The sequence below is a fragment of the Dendrobates tinctorius genome, unplaced genomic scaffold, assembly GCF_039654945.1.
Source record: "Dendrobates tinctorius isolate UK_male_01 unplaced genomic scaffold, ASM3965494v1 ptg000129l, whole genome shotgun sequence".
Lineage (NCBI taxonomy): Eukaryota > Metazoa > Chordata > Amphibia > Anura > Dendrobatidae > Dendrobates > Dendrobates tinctorius.
In genome coordinates this window covers 18647222-18672157 of record NW_027361797.1, presented here as the reverse complement: position 1 = coordinate 18672157, position 24936 = coordinate 18647222, and the positions used below count along the sequence as shown (strand labels likewise).

Sequence of the window (24936 nt, the reverse complement as noted above, 5' to 3'; positions counted from 1 at the left end):
TCCACAATTCTCTTCCTGATATCTTGGCTGATTTCTTTAGACTTTCCCATGATGCTACACAGAGAAGCAGTGTGTTTCAGGTGTCCAATAAAATACATCCACAGGTGTGTCTCTAATTATCTCAGATGTTGCCAAAAAAACTATCAAAAGCTTCCAAAACCATGCCAATTTCATATGGGCAGTTCAGAATTGTTTAAAGGCATAGTATTTTTATTGTATGTAAACTTTTGACTGTGCATTAAGTAATAAAAATGCCTTAAAACATTCTTTCTTCTTTCATGTCAGATATTGAGAATAACATGCAGGTGTGTCTTTTTAGATAGTGTATGTAAACTTCTGGTTTCAACTGTATATACCTGTTAGGCATCAGGTTCCTGCAGCGGCACAGCAGGAATCCAGAGCCTTACATTCAGCGGTCTCCCATTCTCCATCGACCGCAGAGGAGTTTGCTCAGCAGCCCCGTCGATCCCGTCGCTCTCCTCAGACCAGCTCTGTGGGTCTGGCTGTTGCTGCCACCTCTGGGCCAACAATAGCAATGCAAGCTGCTCAGCAACAAGCAACTCCAGAGGCTAAGTCCTTCCATCGCTCCACTGAGCATGCTCACGAGACGATCTCCCATTGGAGGTCAGGAGTCACATGCACAGGTCCTTTTCCAGATCTGATTAGTCCATCTCAGGGATCTAGAAGCTTCCGGAAGGTCCCGGCTATAAAAGGTTTGCATGGCCGCTCGGCAATGCGCTAGTATAGACTCTAGTTGCTACCTGTGTGAATGATGACGGATGCATGGACTTGCAAATGGCTCATTAAGATTCCCCTCCCTCTGATATTACGAGTGTGGATAGGGAACTAGTGATAGAGTCAGCGCCAGTCAGTGGCTAGCTGCAGGCCACAGTGCATATCATCCACGGTACTAGCGTCCGACAGTGTGCCTGCTACCGGGCATTGTCGTACAGCGGCAGTGTCTGTCACCGCGCTGCAGTCAGCAGTACTTATTGGCGTCCGTCATTGCGACGCCGCAAGCACGGTAGGTCTAGAGGGACTCTGACCCTGTGTCTTGGGCCCGAGTCCTGTGACCATATACCGTGCGTGCATTCCGCTGAGTTCTGTGATGTCAACAGGCTCGGTCTTTGTATTTAACGCCTCTGCATCTCTGTGAAGTAACAGAGACCGCCCAGCGCACACCGGATGACGTTCAACCCACGTGCGTTATACCACCATATTGTGCATCTGCCATTACGTAGCAGCAGTGTAACACCTCTGCACGGTGGACCCCGTTCCGCCGTCCCTAACATATACCAAGAAGGGGCCAGGATGAGGGACTTATATACCAGGATCGAGGGTATATATATATATATATATATATATATATATATGCAGTTGTGCTCAAAAGTTTACATACCCCAGCAGAATTTTAGCTTTTTTGACCTTTTTTCAGAGGATATGAATAATATGAATAACACCAAAACTTTTCTCCACTCATGGTTAGTGGTTGGGCAATTTATTGTCAAACTACTGTGTTTTCTCTTTTTATACCATAATGACAACCTAAAACATCCAAATGACCCTGATTAAAAGATAACATACCCCAGTTCTAAAACCATGTATTGCCCCCTCTAACATTAATAGCATCTTTAAGTCTTTTGTGGTAGTTGTGGATGAGGTTCTTTATTTTGTCAGATGGTAAAGCTGCACACTCTTCCTTGGCAAAAAGCTTCCAGTTCCTGTAAATTCATGGACTGTGTAGCATGAACTGCATGCTTGAGATCTCCCAAGAGTGGCTCAATGATATTGAGGTCAGGAGACTGTGATGGCCACTCCAGAACCTTCAGTTTGTTCTTCTGCAGCTAATGACAAGTCAACTTGGCCTTGTGTTTTAGATCATTGTCATTTTGGAACTTCTAAGTATGTCCCATGCGCAGCTTCCAGGTTGATGATTGCAAATTTGCCTCCAGTATTTGCTGATAATGTGCTGCATTCAAGTTTGCTGTGCCTTTGTAGTTCACACATCCCCAAAACATCAGCGATCCACCTCCGTGCTTTACGGTAGGAATGGTGTTCCTTTCATCATATGCCTTGTTGCCCTCTCTCCAAATGTAAGGTTTATGATTGCCGCCAAAAAGTTCAGTTTTGGTCTCATCACTCCAAATTACCTTGTTCCAGAAGATTTGAGGCTTGTCTTTGTGCTACTTTGCGTATTGTAGGCAAGATACTTTGTAGCATTTGCACAGTAATGGCTTTCTTCTGGCGACTCAACCATGCAGCCCATTTTTCTTCAAGTGCCTCCTTATTGTGCATCTTGAAACAGCCACATCGCTAGTTTTAACAGAGTCCAGTATTTCAGCTGATGTTGTTTGTGGGCTTTTCTTTGCATCCCGAACAATTTTCCTGGCAGTTGTGGACAAAACTTTTGTTGGTCTACCTGACCGTAGTTTTGTTTTTACAGAGCCCCTGATTTTTCATTTGTTAATCACAGTTTGAACGCTGCTGACTGGCATTATCAATTCCTTGTATATCTTTTTGTATCCCTTACCTGTTTTGTACAGTTCAAATACCTTTTCGCGTAGATTTGTGGACAATTCTTTTGCTTTGCCCATGACTAACAATTCAGAAATATCAGTGGCTGGATGATAGATGCAAAAGTCTGTCTGGATCCCAGAAACTCATTCATCTTTTAAGCATACACACTGATTACAAGCAAACACATCACAGGTGAGGATGTTACCTTTAGTAGCCATTCTAACCCATATGTGTCATCTTCTATGCATGTTATCAGGCCAAAATTACCAGGGTATGTAAACTTTTGATCAGGGTAGGTTGGGTGTTTTGGGTTGCCATAATGACTTAAAAAGAGAAACGAAAAAAGTGGTTTTGTACCATACCCACAAGATTCCTATTTTGTTTCTCTCACTGAGGGCACTTTATATATTAAAAAGAGAAAACACAGTAGTTTGACACCAAATGGCTTCACCCAACCACTAACTACGAGATAAAGTTTTGGTGTTCATTCATACTCTCTGGAAAAAGGTCAAGAAATCCAAGATTTTACCAGGGTATGTTAACTTTTGAACACAACTGTGAATATACAGTATATATATATATATATATATATATATATATATATATATATATATATATATATATACCATATATTCATATATATACTGCTCAAAAAATAAAGGGAACACATCCTAGTACATTGTGTTGGTTAAGTGTTCCCTTTATTTTTTTGAGCAGTATATATATATATATATATATATATATATACCAGGATGGAGGGGGTCCAAATCTTTAATCGGGGCCCATCATATATATATATATATATATATATATATACCAGGATGGAGGGGGTCCAAATCTTTAAGCAGGGCCCATCAAATTCTAGAAACGCAATGTAAGCGCAAAACTTATCTGCCTGCTGTTGGCATGATGATGCCACAATAAAGGATTTTGTTGCACGGGACGGTATGTGCCTATCCAAATTCTTCTGTATGGACTTACAGGATCTTTTTCTTTGGAAGTGGCACCCTTAATCCCTGGTGTGTGTGCAGCTTCATTATTCCAAAGTCATACTGCTGTGCCTATGTCCTGCTTCTCCCCCATGGTATGAAATTCTAGTTACACCCCTGATAAGGGCATACATTTTTGAGGATAATTTTGTAGTTGTATTTGGTTTCAATGATACCAATTTACAATCTATAGGGGCCTAAAAGATGTACAAAGATTGCAGGCCTAGGGGTTATTGTTAGGCTATTGATCCTTGGAAGCCTCATCTTCTAGGGCAGTGTTTCTCAACTCCAGTCCTCAAGACCCACCAACAGGTCAAGTTTTCAGGATATCCTTAGTATTGCACAGGGGATAATTTCAACACCTGCTCAAGCATTAATTCCATCACCTGTGCAATACTAAGGAAATCCTGAAAATATGACCTGTTGGTGGGTCTTGAGGACTGGAGTTGAGAAACACTGTTCTAGGGCTTAAAAAAATGCTTCCTCCATCTGAAATCACTTAGATGCCACTGAGACTTAGTTGGAAGAATGATTCTCCTTCTTTTTGGTTGAGCCCAGAGTGAAAGAGCAAAACAGACCGAAAAGCCTGATAGTACAGAAACATTCCCCTTAGATCTCTATTCCCTTCTCAGAGATCACACAGACATAGCCTCATGCTTCACATACACTTTCTTACTACCTGACAGGCATCTGACTCTCACACAGACTCTACATTTAGGAAATTGTATTTCCTCTTCTAGACCCTGTTGTCAAGGACCTTGTCACTAACTGTGTCACAGTTCTTGTTTCTTTTTGGGTTTCAGACTTTCAAGAGTTTAGTCTTCATGTCACTCTTTTCGGAGGCTCAAGCATTCCACCATTTGTCGTTTTCCATGTAACGTAAACATTAATGCATACCTTGTAAATAACGTGTTGAGTTCTTAAGAGCATGTGGAGTGCCTGTTATTGTGGCCATTTCCAGTTGTAGGAGCCAAGATAAATACTGAAGCTTGGGCATGTTTGTATGTGATAATCTGTCAACTTCCATAATACATAGAACTAGTTTGAAAAAAACATGAGAGTGAACATGGCATCTGCTATTACAGTAGTACTATTTGCTGCCTGCAGAGCTCAGAAAAGATGTTAGACAAACTATATATTAGCATATTTGTAATCGCAACTGTGGTGTGAAGGAAGGCTGGAGAATTACATGCTGAAAGGAAATGCATTTCAACAATACTGCATTAATTCATCAGAACACTTTTCCCTTGCAGCTAAAAACATTTATCTGGCATGCCTTAAATCAAACTTGACTGCTTATTATTCTTTACTTATGTAAAAACAGTTTCAGTTGTGTTGTAATCTTTCAATATGCAACTTTATTAGGAGTTGTCCAAGCCATAGTATGAGAACAAGGGCACAAATGATGGATTTTATTTTTTTTCTAAGTGACATTCTTTAATAAGATTTTAACTTTAATCTCACTCTGTCTGATAAGATGCAAAGACGGTTATACAGTAAATACACACTTGGATAAAATTGCTGGCACCCTACTGATAAAGTAAGAAAAGCCCACACTTAACATTGAAATAATTTGAACATGCAAAATTAATTTTCTGTTTTGATTAAGTGAATATCAACTAATAAATATGAGACTTTTGAATTGAGGTTCAGCAGAAACAAAAATAAAAAAAATAATGAAAAGGTCTGGAGAAAAATGATAGTACCCTTCAAAAGATTGAGAATGCTGTGACCACAGGGGCATGCTAAACTAAGGTGTGTCCTGTAATTAGCATTACAAGAGTTTAGAAACTTATAATCAGGCAGTCTGCCAATTTAAAGGTTCAATAGTAGTCGTTGTGCTGTTTGGTATCTAAAGGCCCCGTTACACGCTTCAATGTCCCAGCAATCCCACCAATGATCCGACGTGGATGGGATCGCCGGGACATAGTTAGCCGATCGCTGGTGAGCTGTCACATAGACAGACCCACCAGCCATCAGGACCAGTGAGCAAGCTGGTATCAAAGGTAAACAGAGGGTATCGAAGAGCCGCGAGGCTGTTAGATACCCGCTGTTTACATTGGAAACCTACTCCCAGCGTCGCTGATCGTTGGTCTCTCGCTGTCACGTGCAGCGATGCGCGCTGACCAGCGGGAGATCAACGATCAAAAAATGGCCCAGGACGTTCGAGCGCAATCAGCGATACCCAGCGGGGGGGGGGGCGGTCGCTGATACATGTCACACACAGCGATATCGCTGGTGAGATTGCTGTGCCGTCACAAAATCAGCGATCTCGCTGTGCGTGATGGGGTCTTAAGTGTGTACCGCACTGAACATGGACCAAAGAAAGCTAAGGATAGAGATGTCTCGGGAGATTAGAAAGAAAATTATAGGCAAGCATGTTAAAAGTAAAGACTATAAGAGCGTGTCCAAACAGCTTGATATTCCTGGTACTACAGTTGCACATTTATTCTTAAGTTTAAGGAATATGGGACCGTTCCCGGATGTGACTCCCAAGAGAAAAATTGATGACTTAGTTAATAGACAGGCAATAAAACTAGTAACCACAGAGCCCAAGGTACATCAGTGTCAGACTGCACCATCGGCCACTATCTTGGCCAAAGTGGACTTTATGGCAGACGTCCATTGAGGAAACCACTATTAAAAGCAAGTCATAAAAAAGCAAGACTGGAATTTGCCAAAATGCTTATTGAGAGTCCACAAAGCATATGGAAGAATGTCTTGTGCATAGATTAGACAAACCTGAAGCTTTTTGGCTAGTCACATCACCTCTTTGTTCACACATGCAGAAAAGAAGCATACAAAGAAGATAAAATTGTGCCTACTGTGAAACATGGGGGAGGCATGGTTATGTTTTGGGGTTGATTTGTTGAATCTGGCACAGGGTGTCTTGAATCTGTGCAAGGTGCAATGAAATTTCAAAAATGCAGAGAAATGAGCTGCCCAGTGTCATAAAGCTTAGTCTGAATCAGACGTCATGGGTCCTCCAAAATTATGATAATGACCCAAAACATACAGTTAAAAACAGTCAATAATGGCTAAAAGCAAACCAATGGACTATTCTGAAGTGGCTTCTACAGTGGGTACGAAAAGTATTCAGACCCCTTTAAATTGTTCACTCTGTTTAGATGGAAGAATGGATTCAATAAAATTTTAACACAAATTCTTGATGCAAACATAACACCATCTGTAAAAAAAAAGCTGAAATTTCAAAGAGGACGGCTTCTACAAATGGAAACTGATCTATACACATATAAAAACCCACAACAAACTATCTTAAAAGGTGAAAGCTGAAGGTTTTACAATAGCCCTCACAGCCCTGTGATTTAAACATCCTTGGAAATCTATGGCTAGACATCAAAATAGCAGTACATGCAAGACGAGCCAGGAATCTCACACTGGAAACATTTTACTAGGAATAAAAGGTGAAGATCACTCAAACAGGAATTGAAAGCCCCTTGTCTGGCTACAAAAAGTGTTTGCAAGCTGTGATACTTTCAAAAAAGGGCGCTACTAGGCACTAACCATGCAGAATGCTCAAACTTTTGCATCTGCCCATTTTAATTTTTGTAATTTTTAAAATGTAAAATATGAAAATATATACATTTTTACCTAAAATACAAAGGAAATGTGTCATCTTTAACTTTGTGCCTTATAGAGATCATTTCATTTTCAACTTGCTTAACTGTTCACAATAACAGTCATTTTGAACAGGGGTGACCAAACATGCCACTGTAAGTATTGAGCACGTCACCAAATTTTCACGAAAATATATTTCCAAAGGTGCTAGTGACATGAAATGCTCATCATATGTTGGTAACAACCCACCCACTCCACACAGGCAAATAAATCAAACCATAGATGTCCACAAATCAAGTTATGTGTAATAGCGAGAAATGAAACGGGGAAAATGTATTGAATAAGGTTACTTGAATATATTTATTACTTCATGCAAAAACCTTTGTTGGTGATGACAGCTTCAATATGCCTCCTGTATGGAGAAACTAGTCGCATGCATTGCTCAGGTGTGATTTTGGCCCATTCTTCCACACAAACACTATTCAGAACCACCTGAAGGTACTCTCAACTGCTTCTATGAACCCTAAACGTTAGTTCCTTCTAAACATTTTCTACTGGATTCAGGTCAGCTGTTTGGCTGGACCATTCTAGAAGCTTTATTTTTTCTCTGAATCCAATTGAGAGTTTCCTTGGCTGTGTGTTTGTGATCTTTGTCTTGCTGAAATGTCCACCCTTGTTTCATCTTGGTCATCCTGGTAGATAATAGTACATTTTTATCAAAAATGTCTCTATACGTTTTTCCATTCATACTTCCTTCAACTAAAGGAAGTTTTCCAGTGCGATACGCTGAAAAACAGCCCCACACCATGATGTTCCCAACTCCAAATTTCACTGATGGTATCATGTATTTGGGGTGATAGGCAGTGCCTATTGACCTTGAAACATGGTGTGTATTATGGCATCCAAAGAGTTCAATTTTGGTCTGATCTAACCAGATTATATTTTCTCCGTAATTCTCTGGCTTGTCTAAATGTTGTTGAGCAAACTTTAAAATGCACTTTAACATGCTTTTTGTTCAGTAATGGAGTCTTGCATGGTGAACGGGCATACAGACCATGGAGGTTGATTGTACAGGTTGATACAATTGTATCTGCTGATTCTAGATATTTCCGCAGGTCTCCACAGGTAGTCCTTGGCCTTTGGGCAACTCTAGTGATAATTATTTTCACTCATTTATCTTAAATCTTGGGAGGAATGCCTAATTGTGCTGGTTTATCATGAAACAATGTTCTTTTCACTTCCAGTTATGACCCCAACAGTGTTCACCGGAACCTTATATTGTTTAAAAATTATTCTTTAACCAATGCTATCAGCATGTTTTGGAACAATAAGGTTGCCAAGCTCTTAAGACAGCTCACTGGTTTTACCCATTATTTTTTATACTTCTTATGTGGCACTTTGGTAATGAGAAACCTTTTTATAACCCATCAGTTTAATCAGCTGATATTATTTTTCACTAAGAATCAGGATTGCTTTCTTGTTAAGGTACCGTCACACTTTGCGATGCACCAGCGATCCTGACAACGATATGATCCGGTCAGGATCGCTGGTGCATCGCTAAGTGGTCGCTAGTGAGCTGCCAAACAGGCAGATATCACCAGCGACATAGCAGCGGTCGGCGGTCGCTACTTACCTGTCAGACGAGGCAATGAAGACGTCCTCCCGCCCACGTCCACGCATCACTCGTCTACACAGCAGGAAGCCCAGCAGGAAGCTGACGACGAGAAACGGCCCAGGCCGTTCTCGCGCGATCAGCGATAACCAGCGGGGGAGCGGTCGGAGGTAAGTATCACACATAGCGATATCACTAGCGATATCGCTGCTGCGTCACAAAACCAGTGACGTTATAGCAATATTGCTAGCGATATCGCTTAGTGTGACAGGGCCTTTAAAGATAGATTTAAGCTAGTGTGATGACTTTCCATGGCTTTTTTTTTCATGTATTCAATACTTTTTCCCTGTGTCAGTTCTCATTATTAAACATAACTAAATTTATTGATATCTATGGTTTGATTTTTTTTTTTTACCTGTATGTCTTGTATGGGTTTTTCTGACATCTGGTGAGAATTTCATGTCAATCGCACATTTATAAATACAAAATTGGAAGAATATAGCTAAGCAAAAGCAAGTGTGAAAAACACTTGGGTATACTAATAGATCATAGACTGCACATGAGTCAACAGTGTGATGCAGCAGCAAAAAAGGATAACACAGTTCTGGGATGTAGAAAGAGACACATAGGGCCTAGATCACATCAAGTAATTATCCCTCCCTACTCCTCCTCGGTCAATCCTCATCTGGAATACTGTGTCCAATTCGGGGTGCCACAATTTTAAAAGACATCAGAAAACTAGGGCAAGTTCAGAGAAGACCTACTAGTATAGTGAGCAGACTGCATACTATGTCCTATGATGATTGGTTAAAGGATCTGGGAATGTTTAGCTTGCCAAAAAGAAGGCAGAAGAAACTTAATAGCTGTTTACAAATATCTGAAGAGTTGTCACAGTGTAGAGGTACTATCATTATTCTCATTTGCACATGGAAGCATGAGAATTAAGAATTAAGCTGCTGCAAAGGCAAATAAAATAATGGGATGCATTAAAAGAGGCATAGATGCTCATGAGGAGAACATAATTTTACCTCTATATAAGTCACTAGTGCGACCACACTTAGAATACTGTGTACAGTTCTGGTCTCCGGTGTATAAGAAAGACATAGCTGAACTGGAGCGGGTGCAGCGAAGAGCGACCAAGGTTATTAGGGAACTGGGGGGCCTGCAATACCAAGACAGGTTATTATACTTGGGGTTATTTAGTTTGGAGAATCGAAGGCTAAGGACTCTTTCACACTTTCGTTTTTGACAATCAGTCAAGATCCGCCAATTTTGAAAAAAAACGGATCCTCCATTTTTCTTTGCGGATCCGCTTTTTTTCCCCATTGACTTTCATTATTGGCAGATCCTGACTGATTGCCGTCCGTTGCATCCGTTTTTTTGAGGATCCGCCACAATGTTAGTGTTTGTCAACATCCTCAAAGATTTCCAAACGGAGCTTGCAATGTTTTTTTGGCCGGCGGATCCTCCAGACACTGAATTAACCCCAAAATCTGTCTGGGTGCCGGACAAAAAAATCTCTCTCTCGCTCTTGCTCTCTCTCTCTCTCTCTCTCTCTCTCTCTCTCTCCTTCCCGGCCAGCGGTTCCTTTAAATTTCCTCATTTTCAGGATCCGTCTAAAAATGGATCCTGTGCCATCCGTTCACATCAGTTGAGAACGGATCCGCTTGTCTGCCTTTTTGGCGGATTTTAACTGATGCAAATAACTGAAGTGTGAAAGAGGCCTTAGGGGTGATCTTATTACAATGTATAAATATATGCGGGGACAGTACTAAGAGCTTTCTAATGATCTTTTTACTCTTAGACCTGTGACGGTGACAAGGGGGCATCCTCTACGTCTGGAGGAAAGAAGGTTTAAGCATACTAACAGACGTGGATTCTTTACTGTAAGAGCAGTGAGACTATGGAACTCTCTGCCATATGATGTTGTAATGAGTGATTCCCTACTAAAATTTAAGAAGGGACTGGATACCTTTCTTGAAAAGTATAATATTACAGGGTATATACACTAGTTTCCTTAATATTGCGTTGATCCAGGGAGCTAGTCTGATTGCCGCATGTGGAGTTGGGAAGGAATTTTTTTCCCCAATGTGAAGCTTACTGTTTGCCACATGGGGTTGTTTTTGCCTTCCTCTGGATCAACATGTTAGGGCAAGTTAGGACAGGATATGGGTTGAACTAGATGGACTTAAAGTCTCCCTTCAACCTTAATTACTATGTTACTATGTTAATGGAATGAAACTGAAAGGGAGAGTTTACAGATTAGATATGAGAGGAAACTTTTTGGTGATCAATGAGTGGATCAGGCGGCCACGAGAGGTGGTGAACTCATCTTCAATGGAAATCTTCAAACAGAGGCTGGACAGACATCTGTATGAGACAGTTTGATGAATCCTCCTTTGAGCAGATGGATGGACACGGTGACCCTGTAGGTCCCGTCCAACTCTAACATTTTATGATTCCATAAAATACATTATTTATTTAGAAAATTGGTGATGTGTTCAATACTTATTTCATCTGCTATATGCTGGCAGGGAGAATAAAGTTCATTTTCTCCCCACTGCAGCCAGCCATGTGGTTGACAATAGGTTGTCATGACAGTCGGGGGGTCAGCTGATGACCCCTGTGCCTGTCATTACGATCATCCTGCGAATGCCGGTCATAAGATTGTGATTACAGGGGGGTACCCGGAAGAAGCAACTGCAAAACATGCGTTGGGGTGAGGGGGAAGTGCCATCCAGTCTCACTGAGTGCTCCTGCTTTAAATCTAGGTATTATATTTGGCAACTCTGTGCACTTTTACTTTTTTACCTTATTGATGTGCATGTATTCTCGTCTTTATTTATTTGCCCGGGATACTTTTTGCCATTTTTTGCAGACTTACTAGTGGGCTATATGGCAATTATACTACTATATACTGTTATGTAATATATATTGTTTATTACTTTGATTGACCTTAATGACCTCATGATACTACTGCAATTTTAACAGATCCCATATACTGTGTTAGCAGATACCTTACATGATCTGTTTTTGCTTGATTTATATTACCATAGGTTAATTTTAACATTGAGATATAGAATCAATAAAATCCATAAAATCACATTGTATAAATTCTATACATTTATTTGCATTTTACAGTGAGAAATAAGTATTTCATCCCCTACCAACCGTAAAGAGTTCTGGCGCCTACAGACCAGTTAAACATTCCTAATCAACTTGTTACTTGTTAAATAACACTGTCATACATAGTCACCTTTTATAAAAGACTTCTGTCCACAGACTGAATTTATCAGTTAGACTCTTACCTCCACAACATGGGCAAGACCAAAGAGCTTTATAAGGATGTCAGGGACAAGATCATAGACGTGCACAAAGCTGCAATGGGCTAAAAAAACATAAGTAAGATGGTGGGTGAGAAGGAGACAACTGTTGTTGCAATAGTAAGAAAATGGAAAAAAACACAAAATGACTGTCAATCAACATTGATCTGGGGAACTATGCAAAATCTCCCCTCATGGGATATCCTTGATCATGAGGAATGTGAGAAATCAGCCTAAAATTACACGGGGGGAACTTGTTAATGATCTCAAGGCAGCTGGGACCACAGTCACCAAGAAAACCATTGGTAACACATTATACCATAAAGCTTTAAAATACAGTGCTATGCAAATTAATTGGGACAAAGCATTTTTTTAAGTAAAATTGTAAGTTGGTTACCAGTCAGTGATTCAAACCAGTTTTAACTGCTTTGAACAGGCACTCACACCTGTTCAAAGCAGTTAAAACTGTTTTGAATCACTGACCGGTAACCAACTTACAATTTTACTTAAAAAAATGCTTTGTCCCAATTAATTTGCACAGCACTGTACTGCAGTGCCTGCAAGGTCCCCCTGCTCAAGAAGGCAAATTTGCAGAGCCATCTGAAGTTTGCCAATGAACACCTGGATGATTCTGTCAGTGATTGGGAGAAGGTGCTGTGGTCAGGTGAGACAAAAATTGCACTTTTTGGCATTAACTCAACTTGCCATTTTTGGAGGAAGAGAAATGCTGCCCATGACCCAAATAACACCATCCCCACTGTCAAGCATGGAGGTTTAAACATATTTTTTGGGAGGTGTTTCTCTACTAAGGGCACAGGACTACGTCACTGCATCAGTGGGAGAATGGATGGAGCCAAAATCCTGAGTGACAACATCCTTCCCTCCACCAGAACATTAAAAATGGGACGTGGCTGGATCTTCCAGCAAGACAATGACCCTAAAAACATAGAGCAAATGCAACAAAGGAGTGGCTCAAAAAGAAGCACATTAAGGTCATGGAGTGGCCTAGCCAGTCTACAGACCTTAATCCCATAGAAATCTTAAGGAGGGAGTTGAAGCTCAGAGTTACCAAGTGACAGCCTCAAAATCTTAATTATTTCGAGATGATCTGTAAAGAGGAGTGGTCCAAAACTCCTCCTGACATGTGCGCAAACCTCATTATCAACTACAAAAAACATCTGACTGCTGGGCTTGCCAACAAGGGTTTTTGCCACCAAGTATTAAGTCTTGTTTGCCAGAGGGATCAAATACTTATTTCTCACTGCAAAAATGCAAATAAATGTATATAATTTATACAATGTGATTTTCTGGATTTTATTTTTGATATTCTATCTCTCAATGTTAAAATTAACCTACCCTTAAAATTAAAGATTGTTCATGTCTTTGTCAGTGAGCAAACTTCCAAAATCAGCAAGGGATCACATATTTATTTCCTCCAGTGTAAGTCCAAATTTTGTGTATAATGTCTCAGATAAAATAGCAAAAACGCGTTGGCAGATTTCCATTAATAATTCAATAGTGTGTAACCAGCATTTTCTTTGTTTTTTTCTTTTTTTTTTTACTTAGGGCACTCTACATTTTAAGGTGCATTGTCTTTTCTTTCTGGAATTACTTTGTGGATTGTAAAATATAGAATCATGTCTTTTGTACTGCTGAACTGCGCTACTTTGAGGAGGGAGGTTGGGGAGAGTTAATTTAAATATCCATAAAACTTAATTGGTTTATACTCCATAGGTTTTGAGCTGGCTGCTTGAATTACTCATTAGCTTTCTGCTTTCTATCTAAATGTTCTTCATACACCATTCCCTTTCTTGTGCTGAAAGGTAAAGACGTTATTTATTTGAAGAGATATTTTCATATAATTACAAAATCATGTATACAGTAATCCACAAACTCAAAGTTATGCAAGTATCATCCGTTTCTAGCGTAAAGAATTATCTTCATTGCATCCAAGTTCCCAATTGCCCTATAAATGTTGGGGGCTCTTTAACCCCTTAGCGACAGAGCCAGTTTGCAGCTTAATGACCAGGCCAATTTTTACAATTCTGACCACTGTCCCTTTATGAGGTTATAACTCTGGAACGCTTTAATGGATCCCGCTGATTCTGAGAATGTTTTTTCGTGACATATTGTACTTCATGTTAGTGGTAAAATTTCCTCGATAAGTCTTGTGTTTATTTATGAAAAAAACGGAAATATGGTGAAAATTTTGAAAATTTTGCAATTTTAAAACTTTAAATTTTTATGCCCTTAAATCAGAGAGATGTGTCACAAAAATTTCTTAATAAATAACATTTCCCACATGTCTACTTTACATCACCACAATTTTGGAAGCAAAATTTTTTTTGTTAGGAAGTTATAAGGGTTAAAATTTGACCAGCGATTTCTCATTTTTACATCAAAATTTACAAAACCATTTTTTTAGGGACCACATCACATTTAAGTCATTTTGAGGGGTGTACATGACAGAAAATACCCAAAAGTGGCACGATTCTAAAAACTAGACCCCTCAAGGTGCTCAAAACCACATTGAAGAAGTTTATTAACCCTTTAAGTGCTTCACAGGAACTAAAGCAATGTGGAAGGAAAAAATTAACATTTAACTTTTTTTGCAAAAAATTTACTTCAGAACCAATTTTTTTTATTTTCACAAGTGTTAAAAGATAAAATCAACCACAAAATTTGTTGTACAATTTCTCCTGAATACGCCGATACCCCACATGTGGGGGTAAACCACTTTTTCAGCACACGGCAGAGCTCGCAAGGGATGGAGCGCTGTTTGACTTTTTCAACGCAGAATTGGCTGGAATTGAGATGGGATGCCATGTTGCGTTCGGAGAGCCCTTAATGTGCTTAAACAGTGGAAACCTCCAACAAGTGACCCCATTTTGGAAACTAGACCCATTAAAGAACTTATCTAGATGTGTGGTGAGCACTTTGAACCTTCAAGTGCTTCACAGAAGTTTATAACGTAGAGCCGTGAAAATAAAAAGTCTTTTTTATTTCCACAAAAGTGATTTTTCAGACCCAATTTTTAGACCCCCAAAGTCCACAAAAATGATATTTTTGCCCCCAAATTTTTATTTTTACAAGGGTGACAGGAGAAATCATACCCCCACAGTTGTTGTGCGGTTTGTCCTGAGTAGGCCTATACCCCATATGTGGGAGGGAACCACTGTTTGGGCACATGGGAGAGCTCGGAAGGGAAGGAGTGCCATTTTGGGATGCAGACTTTGATGGAATGGTCTGCGGGCGTCATGTTGCGTTTGCAGAGCCCCTGATGGGCCTAAACAGTGGAAACCCCCACAGGTGACCCCATTTTGGAAATTAGACCCCCTAAGGAACTTATCTAGATGTGTGGTGAGCACTTTGAACCCCCAAGCGCTTCACAGAAGTTTATAAACGCAGAGCCGTGAAAATAAAAAGTCTTTTTTATTTCCACAAAAGTGATTTTTCAGACCCAATTTTTAGACCCCCAAAGTTGGTAAATAGTGGAAAACCCTCAATTCTTGCTCCAACCCTAACCCCAACACACCCCTAACCCTAATCCCAACCCTAACCTTAATCCCAACCCTAATCCTAATTTTAACCCTAATCCTAGTTTGCCCTAACCCTAATTCTAACCCTAGCCCTAACCCGAGCCCTAACCCTAGCCCTAACCCTAACCCTAGCCCTAACCCTAGTCCAACCCTAACTCTAGCTCTAACCCTAACCCTAGCCCTAGCCGTAACCCTAACCCTAATCCTAACCCTAATGGAAAACTGAAAAAAAAATATTTTCTTTATTTTGTTATGTTGGCCTAACTAAGGGGGTGATAAACGGGGGGATTATGTACTATATTGTTTATTTTGATCACGATGATAGTTTATCATCGTGATCAAAATGAATGAATGGAATCTGCCAGCCGGAGCCTGCAAATTCCCGGCGGGCGCACTGCGCATGGGCCCACCATTTTCTCCGGATCCAAGATGGTGGCGCCCACCGGAGGGGACAGAGGACCACGTAGAGGTACCGGGGGGGATGGGGGACCCTCTTTCTCTCTCCTCTGTTGTGTGATCACATCAGAGGAAAGAGAAATTTAATGCACAATCGCGGCTTTTTTTTTTTCGGTTGCCGTTATAGGGTTAATAACGGCGATCGCAAAAGAGGGGTCAGTAAAAACCAACCGATTCATGTTCTCTGGGGTCTCGGCTACCCCTGGCAGCCGAGACCCCGGAGAAAATCCGACACTGGGGGGCGCTATTCACTTTCTCCACAGCGCCGTGAATTAGCGGCGCTGTGGTTTTAGTACCCTTAATTATTGCCATTAAAAGGCGTATCGGCAGTCGCTAAGGGGATAAGAATTGTAGATTTTATTTGGAGAACTCATTTTTTCATGTAAGTTCAGTTTGAGTCTTGGTGATTTGTTGACCTCATTAGGAGGTAAAAGCCGTTTCCTTGTAACTAATTTTCTGGCAAATTTTTAGCAAAAGCAAGGCTTAAAAATTTAATGGGATGAATGGTTACTAATGTTTAGGTAGGGATCTGGCTCTCTTTAGATGGACGAGTTGAATGTGTAGTGTTATTGACAGTGCTCCAAAGAAAAAAGCAAATTTGCCTTATACACTTTATACATCAAGGATGGAAAACTATCTCACTAGTGGCAATCATTGGAGATAGCTATGCTACCTATAAGTCAAGGTCTACCACCCTAATGAACCTTAACAAGGCATATTAGTAAAGTCAGACATTCATATGCAGACAGATATTTCAGAGTACTTGTCCTTCATTAGATCATGATTTGAATGAGATTCCCCAGATGCAAGTTTGGTGTGGGGGAGAATTGACTTTTTAGGGGGACAGCTAGTAGAAGAAAAATTATTCACGAATATTTTAGCTAAAATGTAGTTAAAAATAAGCCTGGGTCAGATCAAATATGCATACTAAGTGAAAAAAAGTAGTACAAAAGGCACAAAATATCACATAAAGTCAAGCTACTTAAGTTCAGGAAATGTAGACTGTAGAGTAGGGTTCACAATCCCATGACATAGTTAAGCAATCCAAAGCATGACTTTAGAAATTGATGAGTAAGTCAGTAATACTAAAACATCTGCAATGTATAAGGTATAAACTATTATAACTAGTGGAAGGAAGTAACCCAGGAGTGTAGCTATAGTTTCATCCGCATCCAGTTCCTTGAGTCTAAGGGGGACCAAAAGGTCTCATTGGTCATTAAGAGAAGATCAGTACTGTTAAAGATCTGTTATAGTTAGAGGCCCTTTTGAATATTTTGCATCGAAACACAAATCAGCTTCTAGTTACACCACTGCCAGATAAAAATATGGCACTTTGATTAGAATTGTACAGCCAAGTATCACCCAGAACCCCAAAGAAGAGAATACATGATGATCAGCAACCATGGATTATGGAGTAGTAAGGTACATGGTTTTACATTAGGGTCTCTTGCATATGGAGAAAACTTTGCATTCAACCTATATTACTGCACAAAGTGTCCGTATGGTTATGTTTTATGAGTTCACAGGCAAACTGTGATGCTCTTGTATGGTCCTGTATTTTCTTCTTGAAAAAAATTGCCTTTTTGAAAGAATATAGTATCTAATAGAGCATGAGACTTCTTTGAGCTCATGGTAAAGTGTTCAGGACTCTTGAAGCCCCATCAACCCTATAATATATTCTCGGTTCTCTTCAGTCTTTCCACAGCTTGGAGACTGATACATTATTCATAATATTCACCCATTATTATTTTGTTAGTTCATGTATAGTCATGCCCCGATGATACCTACTATCTCATTGTGGGAAACCAGTCTACACTTTACCCCCCCCAGCCAAGTTCCATCTCTAAAAGTGAAAATGTAACATATTTCATGCTATTTAATAACATGATACAGATTACAATGTATTATTCATACACGGTAGAGCTAATTGCTCGCATGCTGTATTACATTGCAGCACTAGGTTGGCACGCTGCCCTAATATCAGCACTGCAGTCTCTTTAGCTTGATTCATTTATAGCAAAAACCTTTATCACAGTTTGAAGCTAAAACGTTGTTCTGGCCACCAGAAGAGATTTTCATCAATATCCCTTACTTCTCATATTACATCTAATGTGTAACACTACATACAATACTGATAGATAGCTTTCGCTAATAAGCCTAATATTGCTTTGTTTTCTAACCTTTTGTTCTATGCAACATTTTATAGTTTAGAATGATGTCTTCATGCCGAGGTCAAAAAGAACTGGAAATATTTAAATATTTGCAAACACAGAGTATTATACAGTTTATATATATATATATATATATATATATATATACATATATATATATGTGTGTGTGTGTGTGTGTGTGTGTGTGTGTGTGAAAAAAGGAAAAAGCAGCACAAAAATTAAACAGACAATGCCGGTGCAAGCCTTCCAGGCATATACCAAACCTAAAAAATAGTCCTCAAGATGAAAGCAGCACACCAAAAGAAATCCAGTCAAAGTGCTATTTATTAGCCCATCTGGCCAGTTGCCCATACAGCGACGTTTCGGTCCTGGGAGTTGTGAGGCTTGATAAAGGTCAACAACTCCCAGGACCGAAACGCCGCTGTATCGGCAACTAACCAGATGGGCTAATAAATTGCGCTTTGACTGGATTTCTTTTGGTGTGCTGCTTTCATCTTGAGGACTATATATATATATATATATATATATATACACTCACTGGCCACTTTATTAGGTACACCTGTCCAACTGTGTGTTAAGACTTAATTTCTAATCAGCCAATCATATGGCGGCAACTCAGTGCATTTAGGCATGTAGACATGGTCAAGACAATCTCCTGCAGTTCAAACCGAGCATCAGTATGGGGAAGAAAGGTGATTTGAGTGCCTTTGAACGTGGCATGATTGTTGGTGCCAGAAGGGCTGGTCTGAGAATTTCAGAAACTGCTGATCTACTGGGATTTTCACGCACAACCATCTCTAGGGTTTACAGAGAATGGTCCGAAAAAGAAAAAAAATCCAGTGAGCGGCAGTTCTGTGGCCGGAAATGCCATGTTGATGCCAGAGGTCAGAGGAGAATGGGCAGACTGGTTCGAGCTGATAGAAAGGCAACAGTGACTCAAATTGCCACCCGTTACAACCAAGGTAGGCAGAAGAGCATCTCTGAACGCACAGTGCGTCGAACTTTGAGGCAGATGGGCTACAGCAGCAGAAGACCACACTGGGTACCACTCCTCTCAGCTAAGAACAGGAAACTGAGGCTAAAATTTGCACAAGCTCATCGAAATTGGACAGTAGAAGATTGGAAAAACGTTGCCTGGTCTGATGAGTCTCGATTTCTGCTGCGACATTCGGATGGTAGGGTCAGAATTTGGCGTAAACAACATGAAAGCATGGATCCATCCTGCCTTGTATCAACGGTTCAGGCTGGTGGTGGTGGTGTCATGGTGTGGGGAATTTTTTCTGGGCACTCTTTGGGCCCCTTGGTACCAATTGAGCATCGTTGCAACGCCACAGCCTACCTGAGTATTGTTGCTGACCATGTCCATCCCTTTATGACCACAATGTACCCAACATCTGATGGCTACTTTCAGCAGGATAATGCGCCATGTCATAAAGCTCGAATCATCTCAGATTGGTTTCTTGAACATGACAATGAGTTTACTGTACTCAAATGGCCTCCTCAGTCACCAGATCTCAATCCAATAGAGCATCTTTGGGATGTGGTGGAACGGGAGATTCGCATCAGGGATGTGCAGCCGACAAATCTGCGCCAACTGTGTGATGCCATCATGTCAATATGGTCCAAAATCTCTGAGGAATGCTTCCAGCACCTTGTTGAATCTCTGCCACGAAGAATTGAGGCAGTTCTGAAGGCAAAAGGGGGTCCAACCCCTTACTAGCATGGTGTACCTAATAAAGTGGCCAGTGAGTGTATATAAAATGTTGCAGTATATATGAAACAAAACGCCATGTATTTTTCTAATCCTGGAAAATCCCATAATAGTCCTAATGTCACTTTCCAAATTGCTTATATTTTTGTCTATGTATTTGCAGAAACGCTATGTTGCAAAAATTTTGTCAAATTGAATTTAGTGAAAAAGAGGATAATTACAGATGTGTTCCTCTGTGGTGGGCTTTTTATGCTCTATTATTTACTTGAAATTGGTTTTCTGGTATCCAGTTCACGAATCTGCACCTTAACTGCTTCAATCTTTCATGGGTTGTTTAACAAAATTGAATCTATTCTTACCAAGTTCAAGCTTCTCTTTAAGTTACTGACATTATCTTGCATTGCTCTGTCACTTCTGCTTTACTGTTTGTGCCTCGCTTTCTGTGCCCTTTTTGCCCTTCCTGACACTGACCAAAGATGTTTATCTTCCATATCTTTTTTCTTATTTCCAAACTCCTAAACACAGAGCTTACGCGCCGGACCGTGAAGGCCTTTGAACTTCCATTTTCTAAAGTTTTGTACATTTTAGCCGTTCTTGCCAAAGAAAGTACTCTTGAACAAAAAGCTATTTCTCTTATTTTGTGCATATGTTAAACTCCACGATAAGTGGTCGGAATCACAGTGCACCAAGCTGCGAACCATTTGTGAATGCAATGAGATAGGAAGAATAGGAAGTTACTGATACTATAAAACCTAAGGAATAAAGTATATCTAGCAACAAAGGGTAAAGCCGGGGTCACATTAGCGTGTCTTCTCTTGTGCCAGAGAATCGTGCCGATTATGCTAATGGTACTCGGATCAAACTCTGTCAGAGATTGATCCAAGCATCACCTTAAAAATTAAAAAACTGTTAAAAAACCTTGTAAAAAGAGAGATATCGCTTACATACAGGACCGGTCTGAAAAACAAGAAATTGTTAACTTATCAGATGATATTCCATCAGATAGGGCCTGAATGTAGGGCATATTTCTTGCTGTTTTCTCCCTTTTAACAAAGTTTATAACTATTTTCTGGTTATGCTTTCTAAATAAAGTTTGTTATACCTTCATTACTTGGGCCTCTATTGCTTCCCTCCATTTGGTTATTCAAGTTAACAAAACGTATAGAGTATGGTATGTCTTTTGATGTTTGTCCTGGAAACTGCATAAAGTGAAAACAAAAAAAAGGTATATTAATGTTTACTAGCCTGACAGAGTTCAATAACACGGTCCTACAGCTTCGGTGTGATAAGTGTATACTTGTCGATAGGTTTGAATCATGAATCGAAAGAAATTCTGCTGCAAATGGCAAACAGACTTAGGGTATGTTTCCACAGGCCGGATTACATCCGGATCACCTGCGGATTGAACACTGCGTACAGCCGCAACGTTCAATCTGCAGAGTCCAGATGTTACAGCATAGTGGAGGGGATTTTATGAAATCCCGTCTCCCTAAGTGTGCGAACACACATCCGGTGGCCCTGTGTTTCCTGACACGTGGCATGTCTTTTTAGACCGCAGCATGCCTGTTTACGTTGCGGCGAAGCTCCGTTTCCGCAAGGTAAATAACACAGTCCTATGTATAAGGTGCGGCAATTCCAGGTGTGTTCAATGAACACATCCTGGATCACCGCGCTTACAGAAGGGGGCGGCACTTTGGGCAGAGGGGGGTTTCCGCTCCGTCCAAAGTGCCAACAATACGGCTCGTGGAAAAGTACCCTAGGGGCTCCTTCAAATGACCGTATCTTCAAATCGAGTGCTGTACATGGAAAAATGGACAGCCTCTGGACCAATGTTATTCAGTGAGGCCGTGCAGAGGAACAATTTTTCTCACCGATTGAATCTGCAGGTGAAAAACACTGCAGCATGTTTCTTCAGTAAATCAAATGAGACTCACCCACTCAAGTCTACAAATCTATGGGTGTGTGAAAAAAATCAGATGCCAAACAGAGACACAGTATAGCATGCAATAATTATGGATACATTACAATTGTGTAAAGTCTGAAACTGTAAATGGTTTTGTAAATCATAGAATCATAGAGTGTTGAAGTTTCTGGTAAAAGGGTAGGAAAGAAAGAAAGCGCACCGATCTAAAGGTAAATGTATAATTAGATTGTAGGTGAATATAGGTGTCACTCACCTTTTATAAATCTTGATATCTGGCATATTTGTGACTTAGGACCATTAGATGATCAAAGGTGGATTTCTTCTGTGGCAGGTATGGTGCAAAACCTTGGTAGCTAGTAAGTCACTCAGACCAAGTAACCATAGGAATGTTATCCAATAAATTTTACACCAAGCTATTTGCGCTCCCGTAGGTGTAGGATCCAAGGCTTCTTATTATCCAAAAAACGTTTTAAATATTTCTCAAGAAAACGCACATACAATGCGTTTCCACAGTATAAAATGTCTTCCTCAATATACCTGAGGAAGACATTTTATACTGTCAAAACGCGTTGTATGTGCTTTTTCTTGAGAAGTATTAAAAACCTTTTTTGGATAATAAGAAGCCTTGGATCCTACACCTACGGGAGCGCAAATAGCCTGGTATAAAATTTGTTAGAGTGTTGAAGTTGGAAGGGACCTCCAGGGCCATCTGGTCCAACCCCATGCTCAATGCAGGATTCACTAAACCATCTCAGACAGATGTCTGTCGGGCCTCTGTTTGAAGACTTCCATTGAAGGAGAACTCACCACCTATCACGGCAACCTTTTCTACTCTTTGATCACCCTCACTGTCAAAAAGTTTTTTTCCAATATCTAATCTGTATCTTCTGCCTAAATGATTTATATCTGCAGCTGTAAAAAACAGACTGTACATAGACCGAACACGGATGGCAAGTGAGAAAGAAATCATTCCATTTTTTGGATGAGACTCTAATTGATTTTTTATACACTCGTGTGACCTTACCCTTAGGATAGGGTCACATGACAATTTTCTCCACATCCAAGAAAAATTGTCCTATAATTCTGTTTGACTTTAATCAGAGTTTGATCAATGTGGCATCAGTTTTCTTAGGATGTGGAAAGGGGAAAAAAATTTCTACACCTTCTCCATTCTGTCAGTCTGGAAAAATTATCATCCAAGTGTGGTTCGATGTTTTTCGCAAACCTATAGACTTCCATTGCCGATTTGGATCTGATACTGGCAAAATTGGATTTGTCTTCAATTTTTTTGGGGACTGTTTGAACAGAGGAAAAGTTCTGACCTATGCACAATGCTATAGATTATCGTAGGTACAAGTGCTGCCCATCAAAACCATGGATAGCACTTGTCCAAGAAAATCGGTTGTGTACTCAAGTTCTTATCATCCTTGGGTAAAATTATCTGCCACATGCCTGCCCATCAGTTGAATGAATGCCTTATAGTGCTATGTTTTTCAAATAGTGGCTTATGTAAAGGAAATATTGGGCAACACCTTCTTCCCCATGTAATTTCAAAGCATCCCCATGGATTTCAGCATATGGACAGATGGTGATAATTCTAATAATAATAATTTGAACTGAATTAGACCACTTCATTTAGAAAACATATGAATTATAGGAATTATAATAAATTGTTGTAAATTTTAAAACTTGTTTCTTTTCAGGAAGTTAGATGCATTCATCTATGATGCAGCAGTGCTGAATTACATGGCTGGAAGAGATGAAGGCTGCAAGCTTGTGACCATAGGCAGTGGTTACATCTTTGCTACAACAGGCTATGGCATTGCTCTCCAGAAAGGTTCTCCGTGGAAACGGCCTATTGATCTAGCACTTTTACAGTTTGTTGGAGATGGTAAGTTGGAATTTTCAAAGATGTCTTATGGATCACTAAACAGTGGCATCAGGAAATATATTAAGGGTCACCAACAATCTAACCCAAGAAGAGGTGTGAAATCGGCTAAATAAGATTAAAATAGATAAATCTCCAGGTCCGGATGGCATATACTCACGAGTACGAAGAGAATATTCAAAAAGGGCTCTAAAAGTGAACCTGGAAATTATAGGCTATTAAGTCTAACCTCTATAGTTGGTAAAATATTTGAAGGGTTTCTGAGGGATGTTATTCTGGATTATCTCAATGAGAATAACTGTTTAACTCCATATCAGCATGGGTTTATGAGGAATCGCTCCTGTCAAACCAATCTAATCAGTTTTTATGAAAAGGTAAGCTATAGAATGGACCAAGGTGAGTCATTGGATGTGGTATATCTTGATTTTTCCAAAGCGCTTGATACCGTGCCACACAAGAGGTTGGTACACAAAATGAGAATGCTGGGTCTGGGGGAAAATGTGTGTAAATGGGTAAGTAACTGGCTTAGTGACAGAAAGCAGAGGGGGGTTATAAATGGTATATTCTCTAACTGGGTCGCTGTGACCAGTTGGGTACCTCAGGCTTCGGTGTTGGGACATATTCTCTTCAACATATTTATTAATGATCTGGTAGAAGGTTTACACAGTAAAATATCGATATTTGCAGATGATGGAAAACTATGTAAAGCAGTCACTACAAGAGAAGATAGTATTCTGCTACAGATGGATCTGGATAAGTTGGGAACTTGGGCCGAAAGATGGCAGATGCGGTTTAACAATGATTAATGTAAGGTTATACACATGGGCAGAAGGAATCAATATCACCATTTCACACTGAATGGGAAACAACTGGGTAAATCTGACATGGAGAAGCACTTGGGGATCCTAGTTAACGATAAACTTACCTGGAGCAGCCGGTGCCAGGCAGCAGCTGCCAAGGCAAACAGGATCATGGGGTGCATTAAAAGAGGTCTGGATACACATGATGAGAGCATTATACTGCCGCTGTACAAATCCCTAGTTAGACCGCACATGGAGTACTGTGTACAGTTTTGGGCATCGGTGCTCAGGAAGGATATAATAGAATCAGAGCGAGTACAAAGGAGGGCAACAGAATTAATAAAGGGGATGGGGGAACTATAAAACCCAGAGAAAATAGCAAAATTAGGATTATTTAGTCTAGAAAAAAAACGAATGAGGGGCGATC

At 40.2% G+C, this 24936-nt stretch overlaps 1 protein-coding gene across 1 annotated transcript in view; it reads left to right on the top strand.

Moving 5' to 3' along the window:
- The window catches only part of GRIN2A (glutamate ionotropic receptor NMDA type subunit 2A), a 293548-nt gene that overhangs the window by 242581 nt on the left and 26031 nt on the right, over nt 1-24936 (top strand). Inside the window, exon 9 of the mRNA XM_073542833.1 lies at nt 23525-23712. Coding sequence (XP_073398934.1) covers nt 23525-23712 — 188 coding nt within the window. The remainder of the gene's footprint in view (nt 1-23524; nt 23713-24936) is intronic.